Source organism: Suricata suricatta, chromosome 3 (genome assembly GCF_006229205.1).
Source record: "Suricata suricatta isolate VVHF042 chromosome 3, meerkat_22Aug2017_6uvM2_HiC, whole genome shotgun sequence".
NCBI lineage: Eukaryota > Metazoa > Chordata > Mammalia > Carnivora > Herpestidae > Suricata > Suricata suricatta.
In genome coordinates, this window is record NC_043702.1 from 116,232,220 (window position 1) to 116,246,377 (window position 14,158).

Sequence of the window (14,158 nt, forward strand, 5' to 3'; positions counted from 1 at the left end):
TTTGCTGTGTTGTGTAAAGCTTATATTTTATTTTGCTAAACAAAAAAGAAGATACATTTGTAAATATGTGATGGTTTTATGTTATTCTCCTCATGATTTTATCTCCTCTGTCCAGCTAGCTATAAAGATAATGTTCATCTATAATGTTTTCCTCCCTTTTTAGGGCCAACATTGCCTAGACAAAATTCACAGCTACCTGCCCAAGTTCAAAATGGCCCATCACAAGAAGAATTGGAAATTCAAAGAAGGTAAATTTAAAAGCTGTTATTTGCAGGTTTTTTTTCTACTGTGGAAGGCCCGCAAGCATCCATTAGAAGTAGATTATGTCGTGTCAGCCATTTAAAAGTCACTTAGCAGCATACGAAATGACTTTCACTTCACGGAGTCTTATTTTTATAGTAGTATTGGTTGACCTGTGGTCATTATGGCTTTCCTATAACTAATTTAACCAGATAGTTGGCATCGTGTTGGCTGTTTGGATAAGTCACTGATCTTGAGATATTACCATAGAGCTTAGTAATGGATACAAACTCCTTCTGTTCATGATTAAATTGCTAGTTTGGTGAGATCAATAGTATTGTCTCGTTGCTTCAATGCCCATTATAAAGAAATAGATTTGAAATTATAACACAGCTTTAATTAGGTATAGTTTTTTTCTGAATTAAGCAGAATTTCTGAACTGTAAGCTGCCAGACTTGTAACAAAAGAGTTTTAGAGCATGCAGGCACATTCAGCAACGAAAATTGAGTTAAACTAGGTGTTCCATTTAATTTAATTTTATTTTTTAATGTTTATTTATTTTAGAGAGCACGCAAGAAGGGGGGGAGAGGGAGGGAGGGGGAGAGAGAGAGAGAGAGAGAGAGAGAGAGAGAGAGACACCCAAGCAGTTTCCATGCTGTCAGTGCAGAGCCCGACTTGGGACCCAATTCAAGAACTAACCATGAGATCATGACCTGAGTCGAGATCAAGAGTTGGCTTGACTGACTGAGCCCCCTGGGTGCCCCCAGGCCTTCCATTTTAAACAAATGTAAATATTTTGGAGACATTGATGTTGCTTCTTCCTTTTTTTTTTTTTTTTAACGTCTGTTTACTTTTGAGAGACCGGGAGAGAGCATGAGCAGGGGAGGGGCAGAGAGAAGATACAGAATCCGAAGTAGGCTCTAGGCTCGAGTTGTCAGCACAAAGCCTGATGCGAGGCTCGAACTCAGAGACCATGAGATCATGACCTGAGTCAAAGTCAGACATCCACCCAGCTGAGCCCCCCAGGTGCCTCTATGTTGCTTTTTATCACTAGTAGGTCACATGTTTTATTCCAGAGAGCTGATAACCATCATACAGATGCATTCTTACAATCAACAGGCGTTTGCTCCACAGCAAGCCAGCATTTCTTCCTGTGACCTTTGATTTGGATCCATGTTTGAAATTCTTCATATTCTCCATGTTTACTTGATATGTGTATCATGTCCCCCTGACAGGCAGACAGGGGGACCTCTCACCACGCTCTGTGTGTGACTGTGTGGCCCTTGGGGAAGGCCCTTCCAAAATGAATTTGGTTTTCATCATAGCCTCCTTATTTGGTTAAATCGCTCTCTCTTTGGTTGAAAAATCTGTCCCAACTATTTTAAGTGATGTTATAACAGATATAAATAAAACTAAGTTTTTGTAGAAATAAGGGAAGTTTAAATAATTTCACAAGTTAGAAATTGTAATAATACTATTGCCCAACCTCCCCACCAACCCACGGAAAATAATTAATAAAAAAACGATCATAGTATTATCAGGAGTGACACATTTGTAGAAAGCCAGGGAGAACCAGGAGAGAACCCAAATGTAACAGATAATTTTTGGCGTCATAGAGTGGACAAGCAGGTGGCCCTGGGGACAGGTGCTGGGTGAGGACAGCAGGGAACAGAGACAGCCGGTGGAGGGTGCTGCTGGCCAGTTAAGGATCCCGGAAGGGTGATCCATAGCACGGGGTGGGGGGGGCTGTCCATGACTTGCAGCTCGCTGTTTTACCGGAAATGAGTATTGAGTGAATTTTTTACTATTGCTGTGAAAATGCTGTGCATCTGTCCTATCCAGGTGTTAGCCCTGCAGCGCTCAGCTGGACATGAGGCTTTTCTGCTTGTATGTGGGAACATATGTCAGGATTTGAAAATTGGATGTTTTTGTTTAGTTGAAGACTTGAATTAAGTTGTTTGGAAGATTGAAATCCAGATTTCTGAAAAATTGGTGTATATTTTAAAATTATATTCTGCCCCTAGTCACGCAGACTTCTTTTCCTCCCCTCCCCTCCCTCCCCTCCCCTTTCCATTGGACACCACTTTCTTTCTCCCAGTGTTAATTTTTATGTCTGTGTCTTCCCTTTGCTTTCCTCTACCCACTTCCTTTTTATCTGGTGAAGTCTGTGTCTGGTCAGATCTACTGGAAATGCTGTTTTCATCATTGACTTGTCTCCAGTTTAAATGTCTTCTCCTGGTGCACAGCCTGCCTCTTTGCTTTCTTCCTTTCGTTACCGCAGTCTCTTCATTGCTGACTGTTCTCCCTTCCATTTCTTATGTAAGGGCACGCACTTAGCTATCTCTGTTTTATTTCCATATATGGTGTGCCTTCAAAAAACTGATAATTTCTTTGGATATTGTAGTTTTCTCTTAACTGTTTCATGTTGATGGCTCCATCGCTTACAGCTATGACCCTGCACCTGAGATCCATATTTCCAACGAAACGGAATAGTGTCACCCATCATTTTGAGAATTGGGGCCAGCAGTGGACTCCTGGCCTCTTCCACCCAGCCCCCCACCCTTCTTCTATGTGCTCTTATGTGCAACACCTGCATGCCATTTTGGAGGGTCAGGTGATCCTCAGTGAGAATTCGTGTTGTGGAATGCATGTGTTCGGGTACCTCCACTAATACCGCAGGGTGTGCACGCTTTCTTCTCTTCAGTCTTTCTCCCAGACTGTCTGCCTCAGGAAGTCTGTGATTATCTTCATTCACGGTCCCTGTTCCAGCACTCCCTGGGACTTCTTCCTCTGAAAGCTGATGGGTTGTCTCTTCGGACATTCTCATTACCAGTAGCTTCTGGTGTTTGTTTCCTTATGCACTGCCAGTGTTCTCCAGTTGATTTTCCTCCCTTTAACCTAGATCCCTTGCAGTTATTCCCGCTTTCTTATTGATAGATAAATTCTTCCTGAAGTCGTTTGTTCATGGTAGAATCCCAGATAGCACTGGAAGGCACAAGATGGGGGAGTGTCCTCTGGCCTTCCCTTCGCATTAATTTCCAGAATGAATCCCTCCTAACCGTTTCTGCTTTTAGTCCTTTGGATGGCTTCTTCCATAGCCGAGACAATATATTTCTGTTTCTGTCTGCTGATTAGTCCAGTGATAGCTAGTGGCACCTGACTCCACTAAGAAATCTGAATGTTTCCTTTCCCTGTCCATTACCCTGTTTGTAGGTCTGCTGTCGGTTTCTCTTTCAGATTGAACCTGTGTCTCAATGTTAGGTGTCTCTTCACTGCTCAGTCTGTGAGGGGAGTGCAGAGTCCTGTCACCTGGTCCCCTTGCTCCCGCCCCGCCCCCTGGGTTTGCTGTCTGGTCCTTGTGTTTGCAGGGGACCCCTCTCCCTGCTCTGGGGTACTCGTTAGCCAGGGTAGTCAGCCGTCACGAATATATGACTAGCTACATTTTTTTGAGTTTTGTGGTGTCTTTTTCCTCTCATTTCATTCTATAGCCTCAATATTTAATAGACCTTTTCCATTTGAAAACTTAATACACATACTAATTTTTAAATTTTCTTCTGTTTTCTTAGTTGTCTTTTTTGGGAACTCCTACATGTCAGTTATTTCTTTGTGATACTTAATATTTTCTCATTTTCTGTTGGGTTTTGTTTTGTTTTGGTTTTTTTTTTTTTGGTTCTGTATCATTGGTGATATTTTTAACCATATATCCTAGACCAACACTGTTTAGTAGAAATACAGTATGGGCCATATATGTAATTTTTAGTGGCCATATTAGCAAAAATAAAAAAGAAACAGGTGACATTAATTTTAACGATATATTTAACCCAATTTATCTAAGATATTACCATTCCAACATGAAATAAATGTAAAAATTGTTGTGTTTTACATTCTAGTTTTCATATCGAGTCTTCAAAATTTGGAATGTATTTGACACTTATGCACATTTCTGTCCAGATAGGCCACGTTGTACGTGCTCACAAGCCACACACCTGGCTCATGGCCACCCAGTAGCACAGTGGTGGGTCACCTATTGAAAGCTCAATCTTAATCTCCAAGAGCTTTTTCTGTTTTGTCATTATTCCCCTTTTAACAGCCTTGTCCAGACTCCTGAATGTATCTTAAGTCTCATGTTTCTCTTCTTTTCCCTGATCAGCTGGGTTGTTTGTCCAACTGGTATTTTATTCAAATATCTGGTATCTTTAGTGGTCGCTTATTTCTAAACAGATTAGACTGAATGGCGCTGCCCCTGGCTTGGATTCCCTCCAGCATCATGGAGGTGAGGTCTCTACCGGGCACAGCCCTCCCTGATCTCGAAGGCTGCCGGGGTCTGTGGAGGTGGGCAGAGCGCACAGACTGGCAGGTGCTCCTTTAGGGAATAATGTGGGGAGCAGACAGGCCTGGGGACCCCACAGACCCTGAGCTATCTCTAGTTCCACCAAAGCCCTGACTCACCCAAGGCAGCGCTGGTGCTGATGTAGAGAACGGCCTGTGATCCTTTGAGCTAAGGCTGGGGAGCAGAGGGTGGCTGGTGCAGCTGCGCTGTAGACAGGGTGCGCTGTTAGTAATCAGCCTGGTCATGGCTGTGCTGCCCACCCCATCCTTGGTCTCTTGGCCTCTCGGGAGGGCTCTGTCTCGTTCCTCTCCTCCCGTCTGCTTCAGCCACGTCCAACATGGTTGGTGGTTGTGGTTGCCATCGCTCTGCAGTGCGACGAGGTCCCAGGCTCGCTCTGTTCTTGGTGCTCAGGAGCCCGGCAGGGAGCACGCCAGGGGGCATAGGCAGCCTTACCCCAGTCAGACCGGCCGTAGAGAGAGCAGACGATTAGTGCTCTGAGAAGAGCTCACGTGGAGGGAGCATGTGGGGCACAGGGGCAGGGGGTGTAGGGCAGCGTGGGTCCCACCGAGGTGAAGGTGTGGTAGGCACAGGGAGCACCTGAGGCCTCTGGGCAGCACCTTGACTGTCATAACGTGATGATAGTTACTGGTTAGTTCTCTACTCCTGCACGTATCGTTTGTTGACGTCAGTCTTTGGTTTCTACTCATATTAGTAAGATCGGGCTTCTTTGACTGTGATGGAAACCATATTTAAGAAGCATGAGTCAGTCCTGTGTTCAGTCTCAACATAGGACCCGATTTAGTTAATGTCTATAAATAGCGAATGACACCACTACCTGAAGGATACAAAGGGGCCTGCTAGTCCCAGCACAGAGCAGACGGGGGACCATGCGGGTGTACAGCCCCCCAGCCAGCCGACCGAGGCAGGGTGGACCGAGAGTCGACCGCCTCCTGCTGTAAGTACAGGCCTGTGTCGGGGGTTCGGTAACATGAGCCCTGCATCCTTTGCTTTCATCTTGGCCACTTCTTATTTGCTTACCGATGGAGATGTGAACTACCCATGGGATGTGGTCAGAAAATGTGTGTAGTTTCATTTTCTGACAAGTGCCTGTAAGGTCGTAGTGTTATCTTCGGTCTGCCTTCTGCTTCACTCTTTCAAGATTTAAACCACCCTTTATCTGCCTAACACTCTTTATCAGAGGGAAGGCTGAACAAAGTGTAGCTTTAAATTTGAATATATTTTGCTCACTTTAAGAAAAGTAAGTCCTTTGAGTCAACATAAACTGAATATGTACCTGGATATATTTTTAAAAAGCTATTACTCTCACTGTTGGCCAATGCTTTGGGCATCTCTTTACATTTGGGGAGAATTCTTTCGAGGAAAGAGGTATTCTGGTGGTAGGAGGAACTATTTTTGATGTTTTTTAAATGCTCTTGGTGGCTATGATCTTGGTCATTTGCACTGTAATTGTTACTGAAAAATGTCCATTTTCTCAGAAACTTTCAAATTATGGTAAAATACATGTCCTAACTTGAAAAAAATCAGTCTGGCAGAATTTTGCATAGCTCAGAATTAGAGCCCTAGTACTTTGGAAAGGTCCTCGGATGATTCTAGCAATGAGCAAAGAAACCATGCCGCACAGCTCTGAGAGGAAGGGCCCCTGCATTTCCCATGTGAGAGTTAGGAGTGGCATTTCAAGGAGAAGCAGAGATTATAAATTATGGAACTATCCCTTAAAAAGATAATAGAGATGTCCTGCTTTAGAGATGGAAACATGAATGTTGTTTTTATATACCATCCTGTTTAGGTGGGAATTATTCATGCTACTAAAGATTTATAAGCCTGAGATTTTCTTTTTGACCCACTACTTTGGGAAATATAATTAGATGTGCATCTTTTCAGTGATCAGTACTCACTGAATGAGCCAGGGGCTTTTAATGCTTTCCGTGCTTCCCTTCAAATCAAGAGAATATACAGTCAGCAGAATCTTGTGCCTGCCCCAGTCAGTTGTCAGTGGCCGTGGGGAATCCCTCTGGCATTGTGCTCTTCTCCTACATCCATAGGTACTCTTGATCTTTGATAGGCTGAAAACCCTAGAATAAATATCATAACCTGTGGTATAATCTTCTTAAGTCGGGATTCACTGGCTCTGCCAGGGACTTAAGCTTACTGTTAGGGATAAAAGCATTGTGTTGCTTGGAGAAGTGTCCATTAACTTGGAGGTAAAAGCAAGCAAACAAACAAAACCCAAAGAACTTGAATGAGAACTGCAGTTGAGGGGTGCCTGGCTGGCTTAGTAAATGGAGCATGCGACTCTTGACCTTAGGGTCATGAGTTCGGGCCCCATGGTGGGTGCAGAGATTACTTAAGATGAATAAATAAAAAGAAATGTAGTGTAGTTTTAGGATTCTATATAGTTTAGCCGTGAACAGTATTTACATTATTCCATCAATAATGTAAACTCTAATATGGACTTCACTAGAAATGCGTATTCTCCTGCGACTGTGCTTGGGGAATCTCGGGGGGTGGTGAGGGACCAAAGGAGGCCTGGTAGGCAATCTCTGAAGTTAAAACAGAAGGAAGTCCAAAAAAGTTGGCAGTAATTGTCTCTGATGTTGGAACCAGGACTGGAAAGGTTGGAGCAATGATCTGATGCGTTGGTTTTTGTTAATAAGCTTCATGCGCCTGCATTATTTTGACAGGAATAGAATGAAAGGTGGCATGGAAGCGCAAAAGGGCCCAGTGACTTGGGTCTGTTGTCACAGGTTTCTCTGGAAGCTGCCCAGCCCCGAAACACCTTCCCTCGGCATTCGCAGACAGCGCTGACTGCTTAGAGGGTTACATTATAGCGTGTGCTCTTATGTCTGACACATACTGTATGTTTTAAATCTAACTGCCTTCCAGCCAAGCTTGTTTAGTAGAGGCATTACAAACCCTGACTCTGTCTACTCGCTTGTTATTGAAAACATCCTTGTGAATACACCAAATTTCTGGCCTTCATCCCTGCAGCGATACTATTGCTACCTCTCCAAAACTTTGGCAGCTAGTGGTTTGTCCAGCAGCATAACAAGGTCAGTCCTGTGCCCTAAAACTCTGATTATGTTCTAGTCGGTGTCTCTCCGACCGCTTGTGCTGAGTACTGCTGTAGGTTCTTTTCTCTCTTGCAGTATTCTTTAAAAAAAAAAAAAAAAGGTTTTGTTTTTAGTGTTTATTCATTTTTGAGAGACAGCGTGAGCAGGGGAGGAGCAGAGAGAGAGGGAAACACAGAATCTGAAGCAGGTTCCAGCTTCCGAGCTATCAGAGCCCCCCAGGCGCCCTGTCTCCTGCAATATTGTTAAGTCCAGTGATGCATCTGGAGGGAGGCTTCGGGTTCTTCTGACAGAAGTGGGATTGGTTCACTGGTCAAGTGGGCTCTTTCCTTTATTTATAGTCGATTTAGGAAACAGGCGGAGAGATTTCTGGAAGAATCTTAGTGGTTTATTGCTAGTGGTAGGAGGAACAAAGGTTAGCATACACCCTCTGTCATTTAGTTCTGCCTCTAATTGGAACACAGCTCTATTAGCTAGTCCAAGGAATATTCTAATTTGAAATTTCTAAATAATTACTTTATAGCTCATATTTATTTAGTGTTTGTATGCTCCAGGCACTTTGTAAAGAGCTTTGAAGGCATTACTTCATTTAATCTTACCCACACTGCTATGAAATTATTATGTAGAAAGTAGGGCTGAGTATTTTTATTTGGGGTAAGTTAACTTTTATGGCAATACTGTTGTTTAGGTCCAGGTGGATACTTGGAGGCCTTTGCTTGCTCTGTTATACAAATGTATGGAAGTTAAAAGCAAACTGTATGTTTCAGAGCCATATACATTGGGCCTCTGTAGGTTTTACTATAATCACAGCGATTCCACAGCCAGCATTGGAAGTCCTAGCATGAAAGAAGATTTTTAATGTAACTGCATAAATACTGAGACATTCCAAACATTTTTAGACGAGATTAAAAGACATGAATGTTTCCCACTGATCTTCAAATTTAAGACAGTGTTAATAGGACTGAGAAGGATAGGCCTTGGCAGAAGGGGTAAACTTAACAAAGTGATTCTAAAACTTACTCAGAAGAAGCTAACTGTCTGAGAATCCTCTAGAAAAACTCAAAAAGAAGAGGAGTAAGGATGGATGCACCCTACTAGATAATTTCTTTCAGATGTCAAAGCATCTAGGTGCCACCCTAGACAAACAGGTCCACAAACCAAAACATTGTGGAATTTCAGAAAGTTAACACACGTAAAGGTAGTATCTTTGGCCAGTAGAGGTGCTGTGATGTGGCTCACTACTGCACACCCAAGTCCAAGATGAATTTCAGACGAGATCGGGCGCGTTCAGGGTGGTATGGCCGTAGACCCAAGATGAATTTCATATGAGCTAGGGGTTTTGTTGTAAAAACACGTAATTCTATAATCTTGTGAGAAGGGGCTAAGAGGGATGTCAGAGGCAAACCACGTGCAGGAAGTCCATCACTAGACTCTCTTTGTAAAAATTAAAAGCCAAATTACAACATTAACAAAGTTAACATAGTACAGTTTTAAATGAAACTTTAAAAATCAAAGGCAGTTAAAAAGCCATAATAGAAGTTCAAAATACATACGACCAGCATTTGTGATAAAGGTTTGTTATCTTTAAAAGAGAAAAGAAAGAGCTCTACAAAGGAGTAGAGAATATCAGCTGTCTGGGGAGAAAACCCATCAAAACACACACGCAGCCTCTCCCAGTATGCTCCACAGGCCAGGAGGCAAGCTGTCCTGTGAGGGGGACAGCAAGTGCACCAGCAGCAGTTAAAACCTGCAATGGTGAAAGGAAGTTCTCTGTCCCTGGTCTGCGGAGAAGCCCACACACAATTCTGAATACAGTTTGGAGCCACATATGCATAATCTTAAGATATGTGTACCTTTTCTCCTAGCAGATCTGCTAGTAGTGACCCTTCTGATGCAGCAGGGAAAGGGCTCAAAAATAAGCAAACTTCAACGGAGCTGTTGCTGTGGCCGGCCACTGCATTTCTAAAATGATGTTATTAACTTGTATCATGAACATTTGAAACAGTGACTGGGTCACTAAAGTAGTATGCTCAGTTACTTGGGAAATCCATTTATTTGTGGCACTTCACTCATGAACAGTGCACAGTGAAACGAGCCATGTGCTAATAGTGACTCTGCTAGGTTACTCTCACATCCGTGAGGCTGGGAGGCGGGCCGGGCCAGCGTTGAAGGCAGGCTCCGCTCGCTTTGCCTGTGCATCAGAACGCACGGGTAGGCTCTTGTGCAGGAGCGGGTTCCTGGGGGTGAGCGGCCACCTCCGCTTAGTTCTGATGGTTGGTGTCCGGGTTTTCAGGCAGCTCCAAGAGCAGCAGCGGCAGAAGGAGCTGGAGCGGGAGCGCGCCGAGCGCGCTGAGCGGGAGCGGCTGGAGCGGGAGCGGCTGGAGCAGGAGCAGCTGGAGCGCGAGCGGCTGGAGCGGGAGCGGGAACGGCAGGACCGGCTGGAGCGGGAACGGCTGGAGCGGCTCGACCGCGAGCGGGAGCAGCGAGAGCGGGAGCAGCGCGAGCGGCAGGAGCAGCGCGAGCGGCAGGAGCAGCGCGAGCGCGAGCGGGAGCAGCGGGAGCAGCGAGAGCGGCAGGAGCAGCTGGAGCGGCAGGAACAGCTGGAGTGGGAGCGTGAGCGGGAGCGCAGGCTGTCGGCTGCAGGTAAGAAGTGCGCGCCATCCTTGTGCAAGTGCATGTGCGGGCGGTGGGAAGGGGGGGGCAAATGCAGGGGGCCTGGGGGGCAGGCAGCAGGTGAGAGCACTTGGTGCTTTACCGCTGGTGCTACTGCACTTGGCGCCCCTCCCCCCCGGCAGACTTTTGGGAAAGTCCTGCTTTCCAAGTCTTCTCACTCCCTGTGAACTGGCTGTAAAGTGCAAGTGTTTTGTGGGAAATGTTTACATTGGATGAATTTGGAATATAGTCCACTTTTGAAGTCACTAAAATTGTCCTGAATCCTGTCCTATTCAAGAACTTTGCTTGATTGTGCTCTCAAGTGTTTGAAGGAGCATTTTCAGGGTAGTAGGCAAAAAGTATTCTAAAACTGACTGTTTACATGTATTCCAGTATTGCAAAAAATCAGTGAACAATTCTAAATCTGATGGAATTTACTGAAAGATATAAGAAAAACAAAGCTTGAGACTTGTATTAGAATTGACATTTATTGTAATAGGCTTTAAGAATTATTTTCCTATTCCATACGCCCTGTATCAGAGGTCTTGGTGGTTGATTGGTCGTTGTTTGAGATAATTTACTTGTTCACAACTGCCTAATTATTTTCTGTGGTGGTAGCCAACAAAACAAAACTTATCCACAAATAGGCACTGAATAGGGGGCTCCTCCTAGCCTTTTACAAAACTTTTTGCCAGTTTCGCTATTTGTAAAAACCAAGCAGACCTACTTTTCTGTTTGTGGTCCTATTCATTCAGTTTGAATGTCCTTTTAGTGGACTAAATAATGAGAACTGAGATAGAATCCATCTCTTGCAAAAGGTGAGCTAAGCAGGTTCGCTACCAGGATACTCCCCAGATAAAGAGAAAACTTGTGTCTTCCCCTCCTGGGTCTCAAGATGCATGTGTGAGGGAGCGTGATCTCGGGTACTAACTGTGGTCTAGATGTGTGCATTTTGTCCGAATGCTGGTTCTGTGGCTTCACTCGCTCCCTTTTTCTCTCTCCTTTTCTGTCCCGTCTTTGCTGCTGCTCCCCACCTTCCGTGCAGCTCCGCCCTCCGACAGCTCCCCGTATAGCGCGCCACTTCCTGCGTATGCCGGTTGCCAGCCTCCTTCGGCACCTCCTCCATCCTATGCTAAAGTCATCTCAGCTCCAGTGTCAGACGCCAGTCCTGACTATGCTGTGGTGACCGCTTTGCCACCTACTTGCACGCCCCCCACACCACCTCTTCGGCACTCAGCGACACGTTTTGCAGCATCTGTAGGCTCAGCCTTCCACCCTGTTCTTCCCCATTACGCTACAGTTCCTCGTCCTCTGAACAAAAACTCTCGGCCTTCTTCTCCCGTGAACACACCCTGTCCTCAGCCTCCAGCCGCGAAGCCCTGTGCCTGGTCTACTTGCACTGTGTCGCCCCTTCCCCCGTCTCCTCCGGTCATGATTAGCAGCCCCCCTGGCAAAGCCACCGGCCCAAGGCCTGTCCTCCCTGTCTGTGTTTCTTCTCCTGTGCCCCCAATGCCTCCATCACCAACAGCACCCAATGGGCCGCTTGACTCTGTCACGTGTCCAGTGTCTCCGCCGCCTACCTCAGGGCCAACAGCGCCGCTGCCGCCGCCTTCCCTCGCACCTCGCGCGCACTGTGGATCTCAAGCCTCTCCTCCTCCAAGCACCCCCATTGCCTCAACTCCCTCCTCCAAGCCTAGTGTTCTCCCTTCTCCCTCTGCAGCTGCCCCCGCCCCTGCGGAGACTCCGCTAAACTCTGTGCTGGGGGACTCCTCTGCTTCTGACCCGGGCTTGCAGGCAGCCTCCCAGCCGGCCGGGACTCCAGCCCAACAGGGTAAGGCTCCCGTCGTTGCCACTAACAACTGTCCCTGGAAAAGCTGTGCACAGTTGCGGTCACTGCTTGGAAGGACGGGGAGGGTGGTTTCCAGAGGCAGAGGGCCTTGCGCCACTGCCACGCTTCCTGTAGTTGAAATAGGTGGCAGATGAGTGAGTCTTTCTGTTGGGTCGATTGCATTTGGAAGATCGGTATGAAGTCCCATATCGATCTGGATTGTGGTGTTTTCCACGGGATCATAGCTGGAGGGGTTTTCCAGTATTTGACGGCCTCCATAGCGCAGTTCTTTTAAATTTCACTAGTAAACCGTTACTTACACATTGATCTACACAATAAATATATGATCTACCTTGTCTTTCTTTAATTTGTGGGAAATTTAGAAAATATATTTGGTGCCCAGCTATAGTCACTAGGTGTATCGTCCCAGAGCTCCTCTGGGGCAGTTCCGATCATGGGCCCTATTTGATTCTGGCTTCTCCTGTGTTAGTAGGTGTCCCATGTTGGACTTCTGGGGGTAGGTGCACCCTAAATCCTGTGGGCTAGCCTGACTTTGCACAAGGGGTGGGGAGCATGGCAGGCTTGATGTATGCCCCAGTGGGTACCATGGTCCAAAATGACAAGCCGTGGTGGGCTGAAGGGGTGGTGGGAAGGGAATAAGCATCCTCTACCGTTACTCCTCCCCCCTCCCCTGCCCAACCTTTTTCTGTCATGATAACAGAGGAGGGAGGATGTGGTCTTCTAAGGACGGAGTATTTGTAGGTAGAGAAGGACCTGGTTCTGGATGTAAATAAGAAGAGGCTTAGCAACCCTGTTTTTCAAAAAGACGATTTAGCAGGAAGTAAAGTAAGGAGTATGACAACAAATTTGTATTTATAAAGAAACCGTGTTATAGTCTGGATTTAATTAAACACCTCCTTAAAAAATCTTGGTTCTTAGGTAATAAGACTTGTTACTGCTGTATATATATATTTTTTTCACTGACCTCAATTTGCTTCAGCACCGAGCCAGAATTCTAGTATGTGCCGATGTGTATCATGTGGCGGCAGTGCCGGGCAGGGAGGCACAGTGAGCCTGACCAGGTCAGATACCCTCCCCCGCCCCTCCAGGCCAATGGCCAGGGAGGAGAGGAGGCCCCTGCTCTGTGTTCTTCTAGGAGCTGTTGGTGTTCTTGACTTGTGTAACTGCTCAGTTAGCGGTTTAATTATACAAATAGCATTTTATTTGTCCTGAAATTCTTCAACAAGGGAGGGAGTGCCTACTAATTAGTTCTTGTTCACTCTCTCTGTGGTTTTACTAGATGTGGAGACCGTTGTCTCTTCACCCTGTCTTCTACACTAAAAAACTTCTATATCGCTTAATTACTTCTAGTTGTTTTGAGGTGGTGCTTTGTTCTAGTAGATTCCTTCATTTCAGTGATTCTGTGCACAATGGATGTAAGGGTGGAACATGTGTAAGATACTGGAATGGGGACCCATGCCCCTTCATGGTCTCAGTCCGGCCATCAGCCAGCACACAGGCAGTGTCACCACCACCACACATTTACTGTCTCAACGTTTGGGGGTGCATGCAGATGACTTTAGGTCTGATTCTTCAGACAGTACTAACCGCCCTCACACACACTAGCTTGTCTCCAGGGACGTTCCCCCAGCACAGGTTTTATAAGCACTGATCATATTTACCAAGCCCCAGGAACTCCCAGGAATCTAAAGAAATCATTTATTTTGGCTTTACCTTTTAGTGTCTTTTTCACCCAGATCCAGACTTTAACACGGTGCTAAATGGACTCAGGAATAGTAGCGAACATTGGAGGCGGCAACGTCCCGCACCGCTTCCCACTGAGGGTCCCCGCGGCTCCCCCGCCCCCCTGACCGCTTTCTCGTCTGTCTCCCGCAGGCGGTGTCTTGGGACCACCGGCACCCCCGCCCCCACCACCGCTCCCGCCTGGCCCCGCCCCGGCCTCTGCAGCGCCGCCCCCCCACCCGGGGCCGCCGCCCCCTCCTCCTCTCCCAGCTGCAG

General features: G+C 46.3%; 1 protein-coding gene across 1 annotated transcript in view; it reads left to right on the forward strand.

The window, feature by feature from the left end:
* Positions 1-14,158, forward strand: part of ENAH (ENAH actin regulator) — a 117,032-nt gene that overhangs the window by 85,854 nt on the left and 17,020 nt on the right. Inside the window, 4 exon segments of the mRNA XM_029934918.1 lie at positions 164-248; positions 9,953-10,302; positions 12,032-12,142; positions 14,036-14,157. Coding sequence (XP_029790778.1) covers positions 164-248; positions 9,953-10,302; positions 12,032-12,142; positions 14,036-14,157 — 668 coding nt within the window.